Source organism: Trachurus japonicus, unplaced genomic scaffold (assembly GCF_045865225.1).
Source record: "Trachurus japonicus isolate A0001 unplaced genomic scaffold, Traja_1.0 AP030757.1".
In the NCBI taxonomy this organism is placed as follows: Eukaryota; Metazoa; Chordata; class Actinopteri; order Carangiformes; family Carangidae; genus Trachurus; species Trachurus japonicus.
Genome location: NW_028220890.1, coordinates 40,377 through 64,587, shown reverse-complemented (window position 1 = coordinate 64,587; position 24,211 = coordinate 40,377). Strand labels below are relative to the sequence as shown.

General features: G+C 39.0%; 3 protein-coding genes across 3 annotated transcripts; 2 read left to right on the top strand and 1 right to left on the bottom strand.

Moving 5' to 3' along the window:
* The first annotated feature begins 3,783 nt into the window (after positions 1-3,783).
* LOC146960024 (immunoglobulin lambda-1 light chain-like) lies at positions 3,784-7,611 on the top strand. Its single transcript, XM_085772696.1, has 5 exons — positions 3,784-4,096; positions 4,716-4,766; positions 6,365-6,664; positions 6,797-6,871; positions 7,367-7,611. Exons 1-5 carry the CDS (start codon positions 3,784-3,786, stop codon positions 7,528-7,530), a joined length of 903 nt encoding a protein of 300 aa, XP_085628822.1. The 3' UTR covers positions 7,531-7,611.
* A 3,630-nt stretch (positions 7,612-11,241) lies between these two features.
* Positions 11,242-12,680, bottom strand: LOC146960023 (uncharacterized). The gene is made up of 3 exons (XM_085772694.1): positions 12,228-12,680; positions 12,021-12,095; positions 11,242-11,519 (listed from the first exon to the last, which is right to left on the bottom strand). Exons 1-3 carry the CDS (start codon positions 12,565-12,567, stop codon positions 11,356-11,358), a joined length of 579 nt encoding a protein of 192 aa, XP_085628820.1. The 5' UTR covers positions 12,568-12,680; the 3' UTR covers positions 11,242-11,355.
* A 9,618-nt stretch (positions 12,681-22,298) lies between these two features.
* LOC146960022 (uncharacterized) lies at positions 22,299-23,674 on the top strand. The gene is made up of 3 exons (XM_085772697.1): positions 22,299-22,775; positions 22,908-22,982; positions 23,480-23,674. Exons 1-3 carry the CDS (start codon positions 22,436-22,438, stop codon positions 23,641-23,643), a joined length of 579 nt encoding a protein of 192 aa, XP_085628823.1. The 5' UTR covers positions 22,299-22,435; the 3' UTR covers positions 23,644-23,674.
* The last annotated feature ends 537 nt before the right edge of the window (positions 23,675-24,211 follow it).

Sequence of the window (24,211 nt, the reverse complement as noted above, 5' to 3'; positions counted from 1 at the left end):
TTCTCTCATCAAACTACATCTTTACAAAAGAAAGTTGTTGGTGCAGTAACATGGTCTGACTTCACTGCTCCCTCTGGCCCACTCTTCTACACCTCTGGTCTCCTGAGGCTTCCTGATTACAACACCTATCACACTGCCTGGATCATGTTCCAGGTTATCAATAGACTCAACAATCGATCATGTGAGCTCGTCACAATCTCCTGTCTCCTGCACACAAACAATACCAGGAAAATAAAAATCTAATTTGAGGGAAAAAGTGAAAACTCAAATGCACTATAGCCTGAGTATTGTGTGTAGAGGTTTTCATCACTTCAACTCTTCATCTTTGATTTATTCTCACTCTTTATTCTGAATGATGATTTTTCCCAGACTTCTTCTCAGACCAGTTTCTCTGAGTGAAAAGTTTCTTGCTCTGGATTTTAATGTGACAGCAGAAAAAAAAAATGTGTGTCACCATGATGCAGAAACACAACAACACATTCAGCTTGGTGGTGAAGTAACACTGTCACTTGTTGTTGAACAGCTGTGACAGAAACACAAAAGTACAAATCCACAGAGCCCCTCAGCTGTGATTTTAACCCTTCAACTTCCCTTCACTTTATTCACTTCACTTCAATAACATCAGTCAGTTTCTATGGACTTGAATTATCATGATTTTCTTCCACTGATGAAATATCCAGTTCAGACTCCATCTGCTGCACCATTTTATTAACGTTTCCCCAAACTTCAGCCCCACATGTTTATTTTCTTAACGTTTTGAATGATAAGTGTGAAGACGAAGCCAGAGGACGGTCCTGTGAAGTGTCCGACTGAATCCACATGTCCCCCCTCTGGACCTGCAGACTGGACCTTTGTCTGGACCAGTGTCGATGCTCATTGTGTCAAATCCATCACACAAACACAGTGGGAGGAGTCGTGGACTGATGTGGCTCCTGTCTACGACTGTGAAGAGATGATTTTCACCACGTGACCAGAACACACAGTCGCTCTTCAAACAGTTGTTCAAGGTGAAAATGATCCGACTGCTCAGAGTCACAGATTGTGTCTGGGATGAACTGTGATGAAAGAAAAGCTCAGCAGCACCAGGAGATCACACATCCTCAGAAACAGAGTCAACGATAGAAACAGAAATCCTGTTCAAAGTGGTGGAACTGACTCTGACACTGATCACACACTTCTTAAAGGAGCAGTCCGTCACTTTGTCTGCTTTGTTTTCACTCTGTGTTTCTCCATTTAAACAAGATTTAACAATATTGTTTCAGTGAAAAGAAGAAAATAAGCTGATGTTTGTATTTATATATGATTTGAAAAGAATATAAACAAATTCACATCTAGTTTATTTTGGGTGAAAGGTTTTGATGAGCTCCTCTCTGTTGCCACCGACTGTCAGGAGTCAAACCTTCACACTGCTGCTCTCTGCTGGACTGGTTGAGACAACACACTGCTTCATCTCCACACACTTCCTGTCTTCTTCACTTGTAGACTGTATTTCTTACAGTTGTATATTGTTTATTATTGTTGATGTAAATCACACACAGGATGAAACTAAACTGTCTGTAGATGTCCATTGTATAAACATGCTGACGACACGGTGCTGGTTGGTCTTTTGTCGTCATGGTAACACAGTTAATCAGTGGACATGTTGTCACTACAGTGGTGAGCTGACCAAGTGTGGTGAGGACAGTGTCCTGGTTATTGATGGAAATGAGACTAAGGAGCTGGTTATTGGGAGACACCACAGCACCTGTCTTTATTTTCCTCTGTTTGATCATCGTCCTGTCGATGTGGTGGAGCAGTTCAAGTGTTTAACAACTCTTTTATTAGAAATAATAATAATAAAGTTTCTAAATCCCAACACCACAGCCGTTGTGAAAAAGCCACATCAGCAGCTCCGTCCCCTCCACCATCAGAAAACAGCAGCCTCCCCCTCCCCCTCCTCACCACCTTTTACTGGCACCATTGAGTCTGTTTTATCCTATGGCCTCACCTCCTGGTTCAGCAGCTACACACTGTGCTGCTGTGTGTCGACTATTTACACTTTACTGAAAGCACTTTAACACACTGAGCTCAGGCTGATGTTCCACCGATATGTCTCATGTTTTTATGTTATCTGTTCTCATTATGTTCTTATTCTAATGTACGAAGTGGACAAGGAACGACAAAAAGAGAAATCTTGAATCTTATTCATTAGAGCAACAGGAGCAGCAGAGGACTCCATTTATAGAAGACATCTAATTAAAGGTGGAGTCAGTGTGATTTACATCAAATATATGGTAATGATAAAATGTACAGCTGTAAAATTAATAAACTAATAAAAATTTAGTCTACAAGTGGAAGTGTGTGTAGATGAAGCAGTGTGTTGTCTCAACCAGCAGAGAGCAGCAGTGTGAAGGTTTGACTCCTGATAGTCGGTGGCAACAGAGAGGAGCTCATCAAAAACTGAGACATGAACACAAGTTGTTTTTTAATTTTTTTTTTTTACCCAAAACAAACTAGATGTGAATTTGCTTTTACCTTTGTCTTGAGCTCTTTTGACTTTTGATGGAGTCTGAACTTTGGATATTTCATCAGTGGAAGAAAATCATGATAATTCAAGTCCATAGAAACTGTCTGATGTTACTGAAGTGAAGTGAATAAAGTGAAGGGAAGTTGAAGGGTTAAAATCACAGCTGAGGGGCTCTGTGGATTTGTACTTTTGTGTTTCCGTCACAGCTGTTCAACAACAAGTGACAGTGTTACTTCACCAATGTGTTGCTGAGTTTCTGCATCATGGTGACACACTTTTTAAAAAATCTGCTGTCACATTAAAATCCAGAACAAGAAACTTTTCACTCACAGAAACTGGTCTGAGAAGAAGTCTGGGAAAAATCATCATTCAGAATAAAGAGTGAGAATAAATCAAAGATGAAGAGTTGAATTGATGAAACTTCTACACACAATACTCAGGCTATAGTGCATTTGAGTTTTCACTTTTCCCCCAAATTGAGATTTATTTTCCTGGTATTGTTTGTGTGCAGGAGACAGGAGATTGAGACGAGCTCACATGATCGATTGTTGAGTCTATTGATAACCTGGAACATGATCCAGGCAGTGTGATAGGTGTTGTAATCAGGAAGCCTCAGGAGACCAGAGGTGTAGAAGAGTGGGCCAGAGGGAGCAGTGAAGTCAGACCATGTTACTGCACCAACAACTTTCTTTTGTAAAGATGTAGTTTGATGAGAGAACTTGGGAAAGTGTGACACCATATGATATTACAGTCGTTGATATGTGGTTGAAGAAGGGATCAATATAGAGTGAGGAGAGCAGAGAGAGGAAGAAAATGTCGGTATCTTCAATTGAAAAATAAACCTGTATAATTTGTTAATTAAAACATCAATGAGACTCTTAAAGTTAATTAATTTATGGATACCAAGACATTTAGTTGATTTTACTCCCTGTGTCCTTAACGTTGAAAACCTCCCACTCAGAGGAAAACCACACAACATCCTGTGTGAGCCAAGGGGGCTGATGGGAGCTTTGAGGAGCCGTTACAAAGCACGTGGCCTCGTCTCAGCTCACAGCTCGTCCTTGTTTGTCCTCGGCTGCATCAGAGCTCCACTTCTCCCCAGGTTCACCAGAGGAAACACCACAGCACAAAATGCTTTTCCTCCCAGCTGCTGCTCTGTGCTGTCTGTGTTCAGGTGAGTGTTTCCACACAACCAGGAGCCAACACACTCAACCTGTCACTAACACTCACACACTCACCTTCACCTACCTGTCTGTGTCTCTACAGCGCTGGTTACCATGGCAGCAGAGGTGATGCTGATTCAGGACCAGTTATCATTGACCAGGAGAGTTGGTGATACTGTCTCATTCAGCTGTGGAGTACCTGACTGGTGTAATTATGTATACTGGTACCAGAAGAGAGAGATGGAAACATTCAGACTGATTTTCTGGATTAAAAGAGATGACGGCACCAAAGGGTCAGGTTACGGCCATCCTCAGAAAGATGATTTCACATCTGTTAAAAAGAACGGCTGGGAGTTGGAGATAAAGAAAGTTAAACCCTCTCATTCAGCCTCCTACTACTGCTCCTGTTGGAAGAGAGTTCCCCACAGTGAGAAAAGATCCGTGCCGCCTGTACAAAAACCTCCAGATGAACACAAGTCAAACAGTGGTAGTGACAGGAAGAGAGCAGTCGACCACAGACCACGTTCACATGTTTCACCTGCAGCTCAGACGCCTTTTCAAGACTTTTCTATGATATTGATTCATGTTTTCATCAGATATTTCAGCAGGTTTCCTGTTGTTCCCCACAGTGACGACAAAGAAGAAACACACAAGCTCAACGACAAAACAAGATGAAGACAAAACAAGAACAACTACTAAAACAATAAGAGGTCTGGAGCTCTCCGGATGTTTGACCATAAACCAAAGTATTGGACAAAGTGAAATGTGACCTGATGGTGGCGCCAGATGAAGATTCAGAGGTTCAGCAAAGTGAGCAGCTTCATCCTGAGGGGAACATGAACGTCTGAACCAGTTTCAATGGGAATATTTGTTGAGATATTTGAGTGTGAACAAAAAGGAAAAACAACAAGAGACCATGTCATGTTGATATGAACATTAGAGAAACACATGATGGAGCTGAAACATGATCCTGGTTCATAATGTGTCGCCTCAGCTGACACATTCAGCAGCAGCAGGTTTTTGTATTAGTCTTTCTCACTGTGGAGGATCCTTGTCCCACCTCATCTTTGGCTCTGGGACTAAACTGTTTGTAACAGGTAAGAACAAACTTCTATTTTCCTTCATTTGTTTTATTGAAGAGGTTGAAAATGTGTTTGAAGTCAGAAATTCAAATAAATATTAATTTTAACAAAAATAAACATCTTTAGGAGAAATAGATGAATCTATTAAAATATCACACATATTGGATGATATTTAAAAATTAATAAAGTAGACTCAATTTAATGAATAGAAGGAAATATAATTATTCTGGATATACAATTAACGTTGATTTATACGTTTATAATTATGTTACCTTAACAGCACAGTTAATTTATAAAATGTTAGAACTGTTCATAATCAAAAATAAATACATTTTATACAACAGAGAATGTAACTAAATTTTTACAGTTGTTTTGATTTAGGCTTAAAAAAATATAGTAGTAAAATAAATGTTATATGAAATCAGTCAAAATTAATATAAAAGTATGTAAGTAGTATAAAGTATAAATATTTTAGTCTGTTTTTTCTCTTTATTTATCTAATATGAATGAAAATTAAAAAAAACATGAACATTTGGTTAATCCTGTATATTCTTGATCTGTCATTATTTATATGATAATAAATATTTTGATCTGCTAGAATGAGACACTTGAAACAATGTATGAAAAAGTCCATGCACACTTTTCCAATATTTTATTGTTGTCAGAAAATATCAATTTAAACAGGCTGATGTTCATAGGAACTTTTTTTAATAGAACTGCTATAGCCTATATCAAAGCGTTTTTTTTTAATTAATATTATTCTTGAAACTAAATAAATATATATAATAATGTGATGATATAATATCATTAAGATGATTTAGATAATGTGAAGATAAAATCATTTTCCATCTCTGTATTTTTTTATGTTGACTCCTCTCTGATTAAATAGTCCATGATACATGATGTGTAAATGCTACAATGCTGAATCATATGATTATGATGAATGTATCATAGCCTATAATTACCTCATGAAATTTAGGAAACATAAAATGTTTGGTTAGTTCTGTATATTCTTTATCTATCACAATTTATATAATAATAGCCTAAATATTTTTTGATCTGTTGAAAACATTGTCAATTTAAGAAAAACACATGCACCCTTTAATATTCAATTAATATGTTGTCAAAAAATATGAATTTAATGTTGATTTTAATATTAATGGAACATAATATCATTTCTATGATATTCTTCTAAGATGATATGTATATTTGATACTGTGTATCTTACAGTAGTAGTAGTTGTTGTTTTTGTATGATTATAGGCTACCTAACACTAAATTAATAAAATGTGAGAATGAAATATAAAAAAGACCATTTAAATAATGTAAAGATTTAAAAATATTTCTTCCATCTCTGTCTTTCTTGAAGTCGACTCCTCTGTGATGAAACAGTGAACACGTCCATGATACATGATGTGTAGATGCTGCAGCTCAGTAACTCTATGTACAGGTGAACCAGTGTGTGTGTGGACCTCTGTGCTGTATTGATGAGTAGTTGAGTGATCAGAGTCCATGTATTTTCCAGGATCAGACTGAAAGCAGTGCAGTGCTGGAAGCTGCTGTTGACTGTGTGAATGTGTGTCTGTGCTGCTTGTTGCTGCTGTCAAACTTCAGATGAGCAGGTGGTGAAGCCCGTGGTGAGCGTGTACCCAGCAGCAGCCAGAGCCCACCTGGAGGGGAAGAGCTCCCTGCTGTGTGTGGCCTCAGCCATGTCTCCTCCTCTGGTCCAGTTCTCCTGGAAAAGACACAAGGAGGACGGTGAGCCTTCCCCTGCTGATGGAGAGCAGCTGGAGCTCACAGAGTCGGGACGCTCCGCCGCCATCTTGCTGGTGGACCGGCCAGAGGACGCCACGTATAAATACCGCTGCTACGTGAAGCACGAGGGGGGCACGGTGGAGGCCCAAACACTACAAGGTGATGAAGGCTCGGTGACTGTGTTGAGCAGTGATTCAGCTTCATGTGGAGACGCTGTCACAGAGAGCAGAGCAGCAGAGCTCACACATTTCTCACTACAACTCCAAACATCCCACTCCTTTTCTGTTTCAGAGCTTCCAGCTCCAGCAGCTCCCTGTCCTCCAGAGAGAGAGTCAGCACGCCTGGCAGCTCTGCACCAAGCTGACTGTAAGATCACCTGCTGCCTCTCTGCAGGGACAGCTCCACTGCTCTGCTGCACTTAGGGCCCAATATCAGTCTGTTCACTTTCTGCTCATCACTGAGGGACTCAAACATACACTCCCTGATTGTGTTAGAGTGTCCAACAGCACAACAAAGCCCAGTCACAGAGCTTTCACTGCACCATCTGACTAACAACACCTGTTGGGGGCGCTGTACTCAATGTCTCCACTCATTCATATTTCTATACATGAAGAATGAATCTAATGAGTGTGTGAGGTCAAAGGTCACAGAAACAAACCCAGTGAGTCCAACTTCAAACTGTGTGTTTTTCTCTCAGTGATGCTGCAGTGGTTTGAATTGTCAGCACCACTTGACAGCAGAAGGTGATGAAGGCTTGGTGACTGTGTTGAGCAGTGATTCAGCTTCATGTGGAGACTCTGTCACAGAGAGCAGAGCAGCAGAGCACTGACTGATTTCTTGTTGACTCCTTTTCTGTTGCAGTGCTTCTTCCCCTGGATCCTCTCCAGCCTCAGTGCAGGGTGAAGCTGCTCTGTCTGCTCTACACAGTGCTGATAGTGAAGAGTCTGCTGTACTGCTGTGGACTCTCTCTGCTGATGAGCCTCACAAACAAGGGACCGTCCACCAGCTGCACACGTGCTGACTGACTGTTTTCTGCTCCACTTTACTCTCCATCACATCTCATCACTTCATCTCATTTATCTCTTTCATCACAGATTCAAGTCTAATGTGTCTCTTTACTCACATGTTAGAAATTATTACATCCAACATGTTTTTTATTTCATTTTTTATATTCATGCTTAAGTAGATACAGCTGTTATGAGATCACATTCAGTGAGTATATCACTGATCTGCAGCTGCAGATATAATACATGTCAAACACAAATATTTCCATTTGTTAAATTTAATCTCTTTATTGTTCTTTATCCACTTTGAATTGTGACCTATATATCAATATTCAATATTTTACTTTTATATCAACTTTACTGAGTTATAATTTTTTTCTGGTAAATATTATTTTTGTTTATTGCTTGTTTTACTTTCTTATGTTTCTTTTTAATATTTTCTGCAGAGTGTGGCTGTTGTCAAATTCATTCACTGTAAAATTCTCAATATATCAATAAATTGGAGTTTTTGCTTTTGATTAACAACTTTGTTTTTATTGAATCAAATTTAGTTTTAATATAAAATAATTGTAAACAGACTCAGTTATATTGATCAGATTTATTGACTCAAAGATGGAGGTCCAGTCACTCACATCCAACACTGTGTTACTGTTGTGTTAAAAACAAAGTAAACAGCATTTTTCCACCTGTTTGAAATAAAAACACAGAAATTGTGTCGGTGTTAGTTTTACTGAACCATGAACCCAGTTCTTTAAGAGTCATGAGGCGACACTCACATGTGACAGAACATGAGCCAACACAAACCTGATGGTGTGTTCAAATGCATAAATAACTGGGTCATTTTTTCAGGATTTGTTCGGATCGTCTCAAAGTAATAATGTCAATATTCAGCAGAAGCTAATCCCCCACAGCATTTAAGTGTTAACTGTACAGAGGTGTGTTGTTGTTGTGTTTTTATTCATGCCACTCAACACAATCAGTCAACTCATGTTCAGACTACAGAGTTTATCCTAACAGGCTGTGTGGGAGCACACAGGGGAGGAGATTTAACAACCAATGGAGTCTGATTTATTTCATGTTTGATATTATAAAGCTGATTCTACACCATGGGAGAGGATCTGCTAAAAAATAATCAGATTTGTGTGTTTCTATCATTAAACTTAAAGGGACAACGAGGAGTTTCTATTCGGTTATAAAAAAGTCTCACGTTAATGTGGATGAATCTCCGCTACCCACACATGTTAATGGGCCCATTTTCGATAAATATATCGTTCTGTCTCTATCGTTATTTTGTTATTATTAGTGGTGGCGGAAATGCTGGTCGAGCCGACCAGCATTTCCTTCGTGGCGAGTCATGAGAATAACGCAGCCAAATCGCCGTTTATGGTCAGAACTACGACGGTATGTGAACCTCTTTGAACCTCTGACTTTAATTATCGATGAATGAAAACATGAGTCCGTCTTGCGCCGGTCAAAGAATTTCACAGTGCGCGCGGAGGCTCATAAATGTAGTGTGAAAACGCTTCGCTTTTCCAAAACTCCTCGTTGTCCCTTTAAACATGAAGCATCTTTATCAACTTTTACACTGTGGACGTACAACTCTACGCTTATGACACTGTTGTTTACACACACAAATAAAAAGTCAAATTTCAAAACCAGAAATATGAAATCCTTTATGAGCCATTTGAAATATACAGGTTAAATACATAAAATTATTAACTTTAAATGAACACAAATGTAAACTCAGGACAGTATTTACAGGAAACTGAAAGTGTCACATTACAGTACAACAACATTTAATGATGTTTTAAAGATCATGAAATGAATTCATTCAGATATTCATAAGTTTACATCTGACATGTTTCAATCACAAAAAATAATTCTAAAATGTGTTGAAAATGATAGAAAATTACTGTAAATTTACTTCAGCAGCAACTAAACAAGACTGAAAGTTTTCTTTGATCAACTTGTAGAGACGTCACATCAGAAAACTCTCCTCTGTGTCCTGTTGGAGGCTCCTGACAAACAACCTGCACCAGTTGTGTAGCAGCTCTTTGTTGCAGGGGTCAAATGTAACGTGACCTTCGGCTGCTAAAACTCCACATCCCCATGACAACATGAGCTGGACCAGACCTCCAGGTGGGTGGTGTTTGTGGGTCTGTGAGCTCAGATGAACTCTGTGTGGGTGGAGGGCTCAGTGGAAACAAGTGTCACTAATAGACAAACCACAGAGATGAGTGTGTTCATGAGTGTGTAGAGCAGCAGATATGAATCTGTTCTCACTAGTTATTAGGACGGACTGAAAAACTTCTGAGAACCAATCAACACTTCCTTTCCTGCAGCAGACGAACCGTGTGGCTTTCTGCTCTGCAGCCTCCACAACGTGAGCTGTGGCTTTTCACCTCAACAACACAACGACAGCTACAAACACACACTCTGATAAAGAGACATTACAGGAAGGATCTTTGTAATGTTACACAACATTTAGCAGCTTGTAGATAATATCACATACGTATATTTGTATTTACTTGAAGTATCAGTAAAGTTTCCAATCACTTGTGAATAATTTCATGTTTCCAACTTTACCTGTGAAGTAACTCACCTGCTGTTTTATTTGTGTGTGTAAACATCAGTGTCATCAGCACTGACTGAGAAATTTGTTAAAGATGTTTAATAATCAAGGAAAATGTCACATTGAGGCTCCTCAATCTGCTCAGGTCCCATTTTATTATCTGACACTAATTCGTCCAGTGTTTTTAGTCTTTAGAGAGTTCACAAGAGACAAACTACAAACTGAAGACATTTTGACTGAGGTGGACGACGTTAAAACTGGGAAAGAGTCACAGACAAAGGCAACAAAGTAGAAATATTTAAACCAACAATTTGAAAAGATTTTGATATTAAATTTAATCATATTCGATATTAACATTTTCTGGGTTTAGGTGATGTCACACCTACAAGTCAATATTTTATATAAATGAACATCTTAGATATTCTCTTAGATATTCTCCTGTATATTTTTATGAATCAAAATCATCAGTAATTATTTTTGATAATTGTGTTTATAATTAGGTCACTAAATTATTTGACTATTGACATCCATGCAATTATTAAAAATTCTTCACTATTTTACATTTAAATGCATTTTACACTTAAATGTTCATTAATCTGTAAATTATCAAAATGTGAATTGCTTTTTATATTTCTCCTGTCACATTTTGCCAATGAATCAAATTATTTCTAGGTTCAATGAAAATTGTACTCCAAATTTGAAGTGTTTGAACTGAGACCATGAGAATTTTCAACACCGACTCCTTGAGTGTAAAAATCTGTGTATAATAAAAGGATTTGTTTTGACTGGCTCTGAATGAAAAAAATTGTACAGTTTCAAAAGTGTCACATGTCTGTTGTAAAATGAAGCACTGCATTGAAAATATGTAATGTAATGAAAATTGATCAATATCAATACAGTTTTTTTTCTTGATGATTTATTGAAACAAAGAATAAAAAACTAAATCACATGATATTGAAATTAAACAATAACACTGAAAGAAAGAAAGAATCCGATTAATAAAATATATTGAAATGAAAGAGATGAAATGAACCATACATCTCTGTTATAACATGTCATGAGTAAAAGTGGAAAATATAAAATACAACATCATAACACAACATGACAAATGCAACTTTACTATGTAAAAATACAAATGTATATGTGTTTAATTCTTTTAGGCCAATCATATAATCTGAAAATGAAGAAACACATCAGACTTGAATCTGTGATGAAAGAGATAAATGAGATGAAGTGATGAGATGTGATGGAGAGTAAAGTGGAGCAGAAAACAGTCAGTCAGCACGTGTGCAGCTGGTGGACGGTCCCTTGTTTGTGAGGCTCATCAGCAGAGAGAGTCCACAGCAGTACAGCAGACTCTTCACTATCAGCACTGTGTAGAGCAGACAGAGCAGCTTCACCCTGCACTGAGGCTGGAGAGGATCCAGGGGAAGAAGCACTGCAACAGAAAAGGAGTCAACAAGAAATCAGTCAGTGCTCTGCTGCTCTGCTCTCTGTGACAGAGTCTCCACATGAAGCTGAATCACTGCTCAACACAGTCACCAAGCCTTCATCACCTTCTGCTGTCAAGTGGTGCTGACAATTCAAACCACTGCAGCATCACTGAGAGAAAAACACACAGTTTGAAGTTGGACTCACTGAGGTTTTTGTTTCTGTGACCTTTGACCTCACTCACTCATTAGATTCATTCTTCATGTATAGAAATATGAATGAGTGGTGGAGACATTGAGTCCAGCGCCCCCAACAGGTGTTGTTAGTCAGATGGTGCAGTGAAAGCTCTGTGACTGGGCTTTGTTGTGCTGTTGGACACTCTAACACAATCAGGGAGTGTATGTTTGAGTCCCTCAGTGATGAGCAGAAAGTGAACAGACTGATATTGGGCCCTAAGTGCAGCAGAGCAGTGGAGCTGTCCCTGCAGAGAGGCAGCAGGTGATCTTACAGTCAGCTTGGTGCAGAGCTGCCAGGCGTGCTGACTCTCTCTCTGGAGGACAGGGAGCTGCTGGAGCTGGAAGCTCTGAAACAGAAAAGGAGTGGGATGTTTGGAGTTGTAGTGAGAAATGTGTGAGCTCTGCTGCTCTGCTCTCTGTGACAGCGTCTCCACATGAAGCTGAATCACTGCTCAACACAGTCACCGAGCCTTCATCACCTTGTAGTGTTTGGGCCTCCACCGTGCCCCCCTCGTGCTTCACGTAGCAGCGGTATTTATACGTGGCGTCCTCTGGCCGGTCCACCAGCAAGATGGCGGCGGAGCGTCCCGACTCTGTGAGCTCCAGCTGCTCTCCATCAGCAGGGGAAGGCTCACCGTCCTCCTTGTGTCTTTTCCAGGAGAACTGGACCAGAGGAGGAGACATGGCTGAGGCCACACACAGCAGGGAGCTCTTCCCCTCCAGGTGGGCTCTGGCTGCTGCTGGGTACACGCTCACCACGGGCTTCACCACCTGCTCAGCTGAAGTTTGACAGCAGCAACAAGCAGCACAGACACACATTCACACAGTCAACAGCAGCTTCCAGCACTGCACTGCTTTCAGTCTGATCCTGGAAAATACATGGACTCTGATCACTGAACTACTCATCAATACAGCACAGAGGTCCACACACACACTGGTTCACCTGTACATAGAGTTACTGAGCTGCAGCATCTACACATCATGTATCATGGACGTGTTCACTGTTTCATCACAGAGGAGTCCACTTCAAGATAGACCGAGATGGAAAATTATTTTAAAATCTTTATATTATTTAAAGGTGATAGCTACAAGTTTAATTCCTCCTGGCCAGTAGGTGTAGAACTCACACTGCCTGCTCTCGCTCCAACCTTCCGTTGTACTGGTTGCCAGTTACAGCAGTAGCTAAAGTTATAATGCTGTTGCCACAGAGATCATTCCATGCCGACGTTGCCAACGTAACCAGATGTAAATATTTATATATTTCGGACCCGCCAAAATTGATTAAACAATTATTTATATACTTTTTTTTTTTAATTCAGTAAAATTAATACTTTTATTCTGCACCCCTCTAGACATTCTGTGGATGTATTATTTTTTTTAAATTAATCCTTTTGATGAAAAAGTTATAGCTATAACCTTTAAATAGTCTTTTTTATATTTTATCCTCACACTTTATCATACATTGATTTAGTTTTAGGTATAATTATACAAAAAACAAATTGTAAGATACACACAATCAAAGAAACATGTTATCATAGAAATTAGTAGGGATATTCCATTAACATGAAAATCAACCTGTTTAAATCAATATTTTCTGAATTAAATATTAAAGAAATGTGCATGTATTTTTTTCTTATATTTACAATATTTTCAATGTGTAATTCAAACAAATCAAAAAAATGTATTATTATCTAAACTATGACCGATAAAGAATATGCAGAATTAACCAAACATTAATGTTTGCTATACAGGCTATATAATACATTCAACATAATCATGTGACTCAAATATTTTAACCTAAACAAATTTAGATATATTTTACATTAAAGAGAAACAAAAAGAATTAACTATAGGAATAATGACTCATTTTACATGCCACCAAATGACCACTGCATTTTTATTTTAGATGAAAAAAACAGTAACATTTAGTTACATTCTCTGTTATATAAAATGCGTTCATATTGACAAGATGAATAATTTTGAGATTTTATAAATCAACTGTACTGTTAGACATGATTATAAAAATTTAGATCAATGTACATTATATAGACAGAATAATTAAAAATCATTATATAAATTACATTTTACCTTCTTTCTTAAATTTTAAATAACATCCACTAGCTATGTGTAATTATAACATGTAATATTTTTAACAAATTCATTACTTTCTTCTGAAGTTGTTCATATTTTTTAGAAAAAATATTTCTTTGAAAATTAAGTCTTCAAATACATTTTCAACTTTTCAACTTCAATAAAACAACTGACATACAATAAAAGTTTGTTCTTACCTGTTACAAACAGTTTAGTCCCAGATCCAAAGGGCCAGTACCACTTGCCTGCTCCCACAGTGAGAAAGACTAATACAAAAACCTGCTGCTGCTGAATGTGTCAGCTGAGGCGACACATTATGAACCAGGATCATGTTTCAGCTCCATCATGTGTTTCTCTAATGTTCATATCAACATGACATGGTCTCTTGTTGTTTCTCCTTTTTGTTCACACTCAAATATCTCAACAAATATTCCCATTGAAACTGGTTCAGACGTTCATGTTCCCCTCAGGATGAAGCTGCTCACTTTGCTGAACCTCTGAATCTTCATCTGGCGCCACCATCAGGTCACATTTCACTTTGTCCAATACTTTGGTTTATGGTCAAACATCCGGAGAGCTCCAGACCTCTTATTGTTTTAGTAGTTGTTCTTGTTTTGTCTTCATCTTGTTTTGTCGTTGAGCTTGTGTGTTTCTTCTTTGTCGTCACTGTGGGGAACAACAGGAAACCTGCTGAAATATCTGATGAAAACATGAATCAATATCATAGAAAAGTCTTGAAAAGGCGTCTGAGCTGCAGGTGAAACATGTGAACGTGGTCTGTGGTCGACTGCTCTCTTCCTGTCACTACCACTGTTTGACTTGTGTTCATCTGGAGGTTTTTGTACAGGCGGCACGGATCTTTTCTCACTGTGGGGATCATCCTTCCAACAGGAGCAATAGTAGGAGGCTGAATGAGAGTCTTTAACTGTCTTTATCTCCAATTCCCAGCCGTTCTTTTTGACAGATGTGAAATCATCTTTCTGAGGATGCCGTGAGTATCTTCGGTCTATGGTGCCATCACGTCTATCAATATCAAGAATCACTTGGAATGTTTCCGTCTCTTTCTTCTGGTACCAGTATACATAATTACTGTCACACCCTTCAGTTCCTCCACAGCTGAATGAGACAGTTTCACCAACTTTCCTGGTCAATGATAACTGGTCCTGAATCAGCACCTCTGCTGCCATGGTAACCAGCGCTGTAGAGACACAGACAGGTAGATGAAGGTGAGTGTGTGAGTGTTAGTGACAGGTTGAGTGTGTTGGCTCCTGGTTGTGTGGAAACACTCACCTGAACACAGACAGCACAGAGCAGCAGCTGGGAGGAAAAGCATTTTGTGCTGTGGTGTTTCCTCTGGTGAACCTGGGGAGAAGTGGAGCTCTGATGCAGCCGAGGACAAACAAGGACGAGCTGTGAGCTGAGACGAGGCCACGTGCTTTGTAACGGCTCCTCAAAGCTCCCATCAGCCCCCTTGGCTCACACAGGATGTTGTGTGGTTTTCCTCTGAGTGGGAGGTTTTTTCAAGAGAAAGAAAAGTGACAAACTCTGGTGAGTGGATCAGAGAAAATGATCATTTCATGGAAGCAACGTTAACCTGAAAATAGTATTTTTATATATATATATTGTATGCAAATGATTTTTTGTGAATGTGTTCCTGTTTGGTGATGACACCAACTTGCTCCTGTCCCAAACATGGAGCTGGAGAAAGTGGAGACTTGGTTCAAATGCAACAAATTATCATATCAATGAAACAAATTGAATTTATTTCCACCAGAAATCAAAGTAACAAAGTTTATATCCATCTCACCATTAAAGATACAGAGACTAAAATCAACTACATGTCTTGGTATCCACAAATGAATCAACTTTAAGAGTCTCATTGATGTTTTAATTAACAAATTATCAGAATATACAGGTTAATTTTTCAAATGAAGACATTTTCTTCCTCTCTCTGCTCTCCTCACTCTATATTGATCATTTTTCAACCACATAATCAACGACTGCAATATCATATGGTGTCACACTTTCCCAAGTTCTCTCATCAAACTACATCTTTACAAAAGAAAGTTGTTGGTGCAGTAACATGGTCTGACTTCACTGCTCCCTCTGGCCCACTCTTCTACACCTCTGGTCTCCTGAGGCTTCCTGATTACAACACCTATCACACTGCCTGGATCATGTTCCAGGTTATCAATAGACTCAACGATCGATCATGTGAGCTCGTCACAATCTCCCGTCTCCTGATCACAAACAATACCAGGAGAAATAAATCTTATTCGGGGGGAAAGTGAAAACTCAAATGCACTATAGCCTGAGTATTGTGTGTAGAGGTTTTCATCACTTCAACTCTTCATCTTTGATTTATTCTCACACTTTTTTCTGAATGATGATTTTTCCCAGACTTCTTCTCAGACCAGTTTCTCTGAGTGAAAAGTTTCTTGCTCTGGATTTTAATGTGACAGCTGAAAAAAACAAAGTGTGTCACCATGATGCAGAAACACAACAACACATTCAGCTTGGTGGTGAAGTAACACTGTCACTTGTTGTTGAACAGCTGTGATGGAAACACAAAAGTACAAATCCACAGAGCCCCTCAGCTGTGATTTTAACCCTTCAACTTCACTTCAATAACATCAGTCAGTTTCTATGGACTTGAATTATCATGATTTTCTTCCACTGATGAAATATTCAAAGTTCAGACTCCATTAATTTTACTTTTTTAAATAAAGTTCTGCTTTGAATGATGAGTGTGTGCAGACGAAGCCAGAGGACGGTCCTGTGAAGTGTCCGACTGAATCCACATGTCCCCCCTCTGGACCTGCAGACTGGACCTTTGTCTGGACCAGTGTCGATGCTCATTGTGTCAAATCCATCACACAAACACAGTGGGAGGAGTCGTGGACTGATGTGGCTCCTGTCTACGACTGTGAAGAGATGATTTTCACCACGTGACCAGAACACACAGTCGCTCTTCAAACAGTTGTTCAAGGTGAAAATGATCCGACTGCTCAGAGTCACAGATTGTGTCTGGGATGAACTGTGATGAAAGAAAAGCTCAGCAGCACCAGGAGATCACACATCCTCAGAAACAGAGTCAACGATAGAAACAGAAATCCTGTTCAAAGTGGTGGAACTGACTCTGACACTGATCACACACTTATTAAAGGAACAGTCTGTCACTTTGTCTGCTTTGTTTTCACTCTGTGTTTCTCCATTTAAACAAGATTTAACAATATTGTTTCAGTGAAAAGAAGAAAACAATCTGATGTTTGTCTTTATATGTGAATTCAAAAGAATAAAAACTAATTCACATCTAGTTTATTTTGGGTGAAAGGTTTTGATGAGCTCCTCTCTGTTGCCAGCGACTGTCAGGAGTCAAACCTTCACACTGCTGCTCTCTGCTGGACTGGTTGAGACAACACACTGCTTCATCTCCACACACTTCCTGTCTTCTCCACTTGTAGACTGTATTTCTTACAGTTGTATATTGTTTATTATTGTTGATGTAAATCACACACAGGATGAAAAAAAAACTGTGTGTAGATGTCCATTGTATAAACATGCTGATGACACGGTGCTGGCTGGTCTTTTGTCGTCATGGTAACACAGTTGATCAGTGGACATGTTGTCACTACAGTGGTGAGCTGACCAAGTGTGGTGAGGACAGTGTCCTGGTTATTGATGGAAATGAGACTAAGGAGCTGGTTATTGGGAGACACCACAGCACCTGTCTTTATTTTCCTCTGTTTGATCATCGTCCTGTCGATGTGGTGGAGCAGTTCAAGTGTTTAACAACTCTTTTATTAGAAAAAATAAATAAAGTTTCTAAATCCCAACACCACAGCCGTTGTCAAAAAGCCACATCAGCAGCTCCGTCCCCTCCACCATCAGAAAACAGCAGCCTCCCCCTCCCCCTCCTCACCACCTTTTACTGGCACCATTGAGTCTGTTTTATCCTATGGCCTCACCTCCTGGTTCAGCAGCTACACACTGTGCTGCTGTGTGTCGACTATTTACACTTTACTGAAAGCACTTTAACACACTGAGCTCAGGCTGATGTTCCACCGATACGTCTCATGTTTTTATGTTATCTGTTCTCATTATGTTCTTATTCTAATGTACGAAGTGGACAAGGAACGACAAAAAGAGAAATCTTGAATCTTGAATCTTATTCATTAGAGCAACAGGAGCAGCAGAGGACTCCATTTATAGAAGACATCTCATTAAAGGTGGAGTCAGAGTGATTTACATCAACAATAATGATAAAATGTACAGCTTTAAAAACAAAATAAAATACAGTCTACAAGTGGAAGTGTGTGGAGATGAAGCAGTGTGTTGTCTCAACCAGCAGAGAGCAGCAGTGTGAAGGTTTGACTCCTGACAGTCGGTGGCAACAGAGAGGAGCTCATCAAAAACTGAGACATGAACATGAACATGATTTTTAATTTTTTTTTTTACCCAAAACAAACTAGATGTGAATTTGTTTTTATCTTTGCCTTAAGCTCTTTTGACTTTTGATGGAGTCTGAACTTTGGATATTTCATCAGTGGAAGAAAATCATGATAATTCAAGTCCATAGAAACTGACTGATGTTATTGAAGTGAAGTGAATAAAGTGAAGGGAAGTTGAAGGGTTAAAATCACAGCTGAGGGGCTCTGTTGATTTGTACTTTTGTGTTTCCGTCACAGCTGTTCAACAACAAGTGACAGTGTTACTTCACCACCAAGCTGAATGTGTTGTTGTGTTTCTGCATCATGGTGACACACTTTTTTATTCTGCTGTCACATTAAAATCCAGAGCAAGAAACTTTTCACTCAGAGAAACTGGTCTGAGAAGAAGTCTGGGAAAAATCATCATTCAGAAAAAAGAGTGAGAATAAATCAAAGATGAAGAGTTGAAGTGATGAAAACCTCTACACACAATACTCAGGCTATAGTGCATTTGAGTTTTCACGTTTCCCCCTAATTGAGATTTTTATTTTCCTGGTATTGTTTGTGAGCAGGAGACAGGAGATTGTGACGAGCTCACATGATCGATCGTTGAGTCTATTGATAACCTGGAACATGATCCAGGCAGTGTGATAGGTGTTGTAATCAGGAAGCCTCAGGAGACCAGAGGTGTAGAAGAGTGGGGCCAGAGGGAGCAGTGAAGTCAGACCATGTTACTGCACCAACAACTTTCTTTTGTAGAGATATAGTTTGATGAGAGAACTTGGGAAAGTGTGACACCATATGATATTGCAGTCGTTGATATGTGGTTGAAAAAGGATCAATATAGAGTGAGGAGAGCAGAGAGAGGAAGAAAATGTCTTCATTTGCTAAATAAACCTGTATATTTTGATCATTTGTTAATGAGACACATAAAGTTAATTAATTTGTGGATACCAAGACATTTAGTTGATTTTACTCTCTGTGCCTTTAATGGTGAGATGGATATAAACGGTTTTACTTTGATATCTGATATAATTAAATTCAATGTAATTTGTTTTATTGATGTTGAGTGATAATTTGTTGCATTTGAACCAAGTCTCCACTTTCTCCAGCTCCATGTTTTGGACAGGAGCAAGTTGGTATCATCAGCAAACAGAACTTTACAGTAAAGATGTAGTTTGATGAGAGAACTTGGGAAAGTGTGACACCATATGATATTGCAGTCGTTGATATGTGGTTGAAAAAGGATCAATATAGAGTGAGGAGAGCAGAGAGAGGAAGAAAATGTCTTCAATTGAAAAATAAACCAGTATAATTTGTTAATTAAAACATCAATGAGACTCTTAAAGTTAATTAATTTATGGATACCAAGACATTTAGTTGATTTTACTCTCTGTGTCTTTAACGTTGAAAACCTCCCACTCAGAGGAAAACCACACAACATCCTGTGTGAGCCAAGGGGGCTGATGGGAGCTTTGAGGAGCCGTTACAAACCACGTGGCCTCGTCTCAGCTCACAGCTCGTCCTTGTTTGTCCTCGGCTGCATCAGAGCTCCACTTCTCCCCAGGTTCACCAGAGGAAACACCACAGCACAAAATGCTTTTCCTCCCAGCTGCTGCTCTGTGCTGTCTGTGTTCAGGTGAGTGTTTACACACAACCAGGAGCCAACACACTCAACCTGTCACTAACACTCACACACTCACCTTCATCTACCTGTCTGTGTCTCTACAGCGCTGGTTACCATGGCAGCAGAGGTGCTGCTGATTCAGGACCAGTTATCATTGACCAGGAGAGTTGATGAAACTGTCTCATTCAGCTATAGAGTATCTGGCCGGTGTGATGACACTGATGTATACTGGTACCAGAAGAAAGAGACGGAAACATTCAGACTGATTCTTTTTATTAGGAGTGTTGGCACCATATACTCAGACTTCGGCCATCCTCAGAAAGATGATTTCACATCTGTTAAAAAGAACGGCTGGGAGTTGGAGATAAAGAAAGTTAAACCCTCTCATTCAGCCTCCTACTACTGCTCCTGTTTGAAGGATGGTCCCCCACAGTGAGAAAAGATCCGTGCAGCCTGTACAAAAACCTCCAGATGAACACAAGTCAAACAGTGGTAGTGACAGGAAGAGAGCAGTCGACCACAGACCACGTTCACATGTTTCACCTGCAGCTCAGACGCCTTTTCAAGACTTTCCTATGATATTGATTCATGTTTTCATCAGATATTTCAGCAGGTTTCCTGTTGTTCCCCACAGTGACGACAAAGAAGAAACACACAAGCTCAACGACAAAACAAGATGAAGACAAAACAAGAACAACTACTAAAACAATAAGAGGTCTGGAGCTCTCCGGATGTTTGACCATAAACCAAAGTATTGGACAAAGTGAAATGTGACCTGATGGTGGCGCCAGATGAAGATTCAGAGGTTCAGCAAAGTGAGCAGCTTCATCCTGAGGGGAACATGAACGTCTGAACCAGTTTCAATGGGAATATTTGTTGAGATATTTGAGTGTGAAGAAAAAGGAAAAACAACAAGAGACCATGTCATGTTGATATGAACATTAGAGAAACACATGATGGAGCTGAAACATGATCCTGGTTCATAATGTGTCGCCTCAGCTGACACATTCAGCAGCAGCAGGTTTTTGTATTAGTCTTTCTCACTGTGGAGGATTGTCTTTGGATCTGGGACTAAACTGTTTGTAACAGGTAAGAACAAACTTCTTCTTTTTTCCTTCAGTTGTTTTGCTGAAGAAGTTCAAAACGTGTTTGAAGTCAGAAATTCAAAGAAATATTCATTTTATCCAAAATAAACAAGTTTAGAAGAAATAAATGAATCTATTAAAATATTACACATATTGGATGATATTTAAAAAATCAATAAAGTAGACTCAATTTAATGAGTAGAAGGAAATATAATTATTCTCGATACAATTAACGTTGATTTATACATTTATAATTATGTTACCTTAACAGCACAGTTAATTTATAAAATGTTAAAGCTGTTCATCTAATCAAAAATAAATATATTTTATACAACAGAGAATGTAACTAAATTTTACTGTTGTTTTAATTTAGGCTTAAAAAAATATAGTAGCAAAATAAATGTTAGGTGATATGAAATCAGCCAAAATTAATATAAAAGTATGTAAGTAGTATAACGTATAAATATTTTAGTCTGTCTGTTTTTTCTCTTGAAATGAAAATTAAAAAACATGAACATTTGGTTAATTCTGTATATTCTTGATCTGTCATTATTTAGATGATAATAAATATTTTGATCTGCTAGAATGAGACACTTACAACAATGTATGAAAAAATCCATGCACACTTTTTCAATATTTTATTGTTGTCAGAAAATATCAATTTAAACAGGCTGATGTTCATAGGAATTTTTAAATATAATTTCTATGATGATTTACGGTAAGTTTATTTTTTTTTTAATTAACATTATTCTTGAAACTAAATAAATACGTATATAATGTGATGATATAGGGAAGATGATTTAGATAATGTGAAGATAAAATCATTTTCCATCTCTGTCTTTTTTGATGTTGACTCCTCTCTGATGAAATAGTCCATGATACATGATGTGTAAATGCTACAATGCTGAATCATATGATTATGACGAATATAGCAAACATAAAATGTTTGGTTAGTTCTGTATATTCTTTATCTATCATAATTTAGATAATAATAGCCTAAATATTTTTGATCTGTTAGAATCACACACTGTAAACATACTAAATTTAAGAAAAACACATGCACACTTTAATTAATATGCTGTCAGAAAAAATGATTTTAGGTTGATTTTAATATTAATGGAACATATTATCATTTCTATGATAATATGTTTCTTTGATACCGTGTATCTTACAATTGTTGTTGTTGCTGTGTTTATATCATTATAGCCTACCTAAAACTAAATTAATTTTCCCATCTCTGCCTTTCTTGAAGTTGACTCCGTGATGAAACAGTGAACACGTCCATGATACATGATGTGTAGATGCTGCAGCTCAGTAACTCTATGTACAGGTGAACCAGTGTGTGTGTGGACCTCTGTGCTGTATTGATGAGTAGTTGAGTGATCAGAGTCCATGTATTTTCCAGGATCAGACTGAAAGCAGTGCAGTGCTGGAAGCTGCTGTTGACTGTGTGAATGTGTGTCTGTGCTGCTTGTTGCTGCTGTCAAACTTCAGATGAGCAGGTGGTGAAGCCCGTGGTGAGCGTGTACCCAGCAGCAGCCAGAGCCCACCTGGAGGGGAAGAGCTCCCTGCTGTGTGTGGCCTCAGCCATGTCTCCTCCTCTGGTCCAGTTCTCCTGGAAAAGACACAAGGAGGACGGTGAGCCTTCCCCTGCTGATGGAGAGCAGCTGGAGCTCACAGAGTCGGGACGCTCCGCCGCCATCTTGCTGGTGGACCGGCCAGAGGACGCCACGTATAAATACCGCTGCTACGTGAAGCACGAGGGGGGCACGGTGGAGGCCCAAACACTACAAGGTGATGAAGGCTCGGTGACTGTGTTGAGCAGTGATTCAGCTTCATGTGGAGACGCTGTCACAGAGAGCAGAGCAGCAGAGCTCACACATTTCTCACTACAACTCCAAACATCCCACTCCTTTTCTGTTTCAGAGCTTCCAGCTCCAGCAGCTCCCTGTCCTCCAGAGAGAGAGTCAGCACGCCTGGCAGCTCTGCACCAAGCTGACTGTAAGATCACCTGCTGCCTCTCTGCAGGGACAGCTCCACTGCTCTGCTGCACTTAGGGCCCAATATCAGTCTGTTCACTTTCTGCTCATCACTGAGGGACTCAAACATACACTCCCTGATTGTGTTAGAGTGTCCAACAGCACAACAAAGCCCAGTCACAGAGCTTTCACTGCACCATCTGACTAACAACACCTGTTGGGGGCGCTGTACTCAATGTCTCCACTCATTCATATTTCTATACATGAAGAATGAATCTAATGAGTGTGTGAGGTCAAAGGTCACAGAAACAAAAACCTAATGAGTCCAACTTCAAACTGTGTGTTTTTCTCTCAGTGATGCTGCAGTGGTTTGAATTGTCAGCACCACTTGACAGCAGAAGGTGATGAAGGCTTGGTGACTGTGTTGAGCAGTGATTCAGCTTCATGTGGAGACTCTGTCACAGAGAGCAGAGCAGCAGAGCACTGACTGATTTCTTGTTGACTCCTTTTCTGTTGCAGTGCTTCTTCCCCTGGATCCTCTCCAGCCTCAGTGCAGGGTGAAGCTGCTCTGTCTGCTCTACACAGTGCTGATAGTGAAGAGTCTGCTGTACTGCTGTGGACTCTCTCTGCTGATGAGCCTCACAAACAAGGGACCGTCCACCAGCTGCACACGTGCTGACTGACTGTTTTCTGCTCCACTTTACTCTCCATCACATCTCACTTCATCTCATTTATCTCTTTCATCACAGATTCAAGTCTAATGTTTCTCTTCATTTCCAAATTATAGTATTAGCCTAACAAAATTAACCACATGTGTGTTTTTACTTCATTAAAGTTGCATTTGTCGTCTTATTTGTGTAATGATGTCTTATTTTGTAATTTCCACTTTTACTCATGACATGTGTAATACTCTTTAGCTGTTTGGTAGATATTTCATGGTTTATTAGATCTCTTCAATTTCAATATATTTTATTAATCGGATTCTTTCAGTGTTATTGTTTAATTCTTGAATGTCATGTGATTTTGTTTTTTATTCTGTATTTCAATAAATCATCAAGAAAAAAACTATTGATATTGATCATTTTTCATTACATTATATATTTTCAATGCAGTGCTTCATTTTACAACAGATATGTGACACAATTTTTTTGGATTTGTGTGAGAGCCATTCAAAACAAATCCACATTTTTACACTCAAGGAGTCGGTGTTGAAAACTTTCATGGTCTCATTTCAAACATTTACAATTTTCA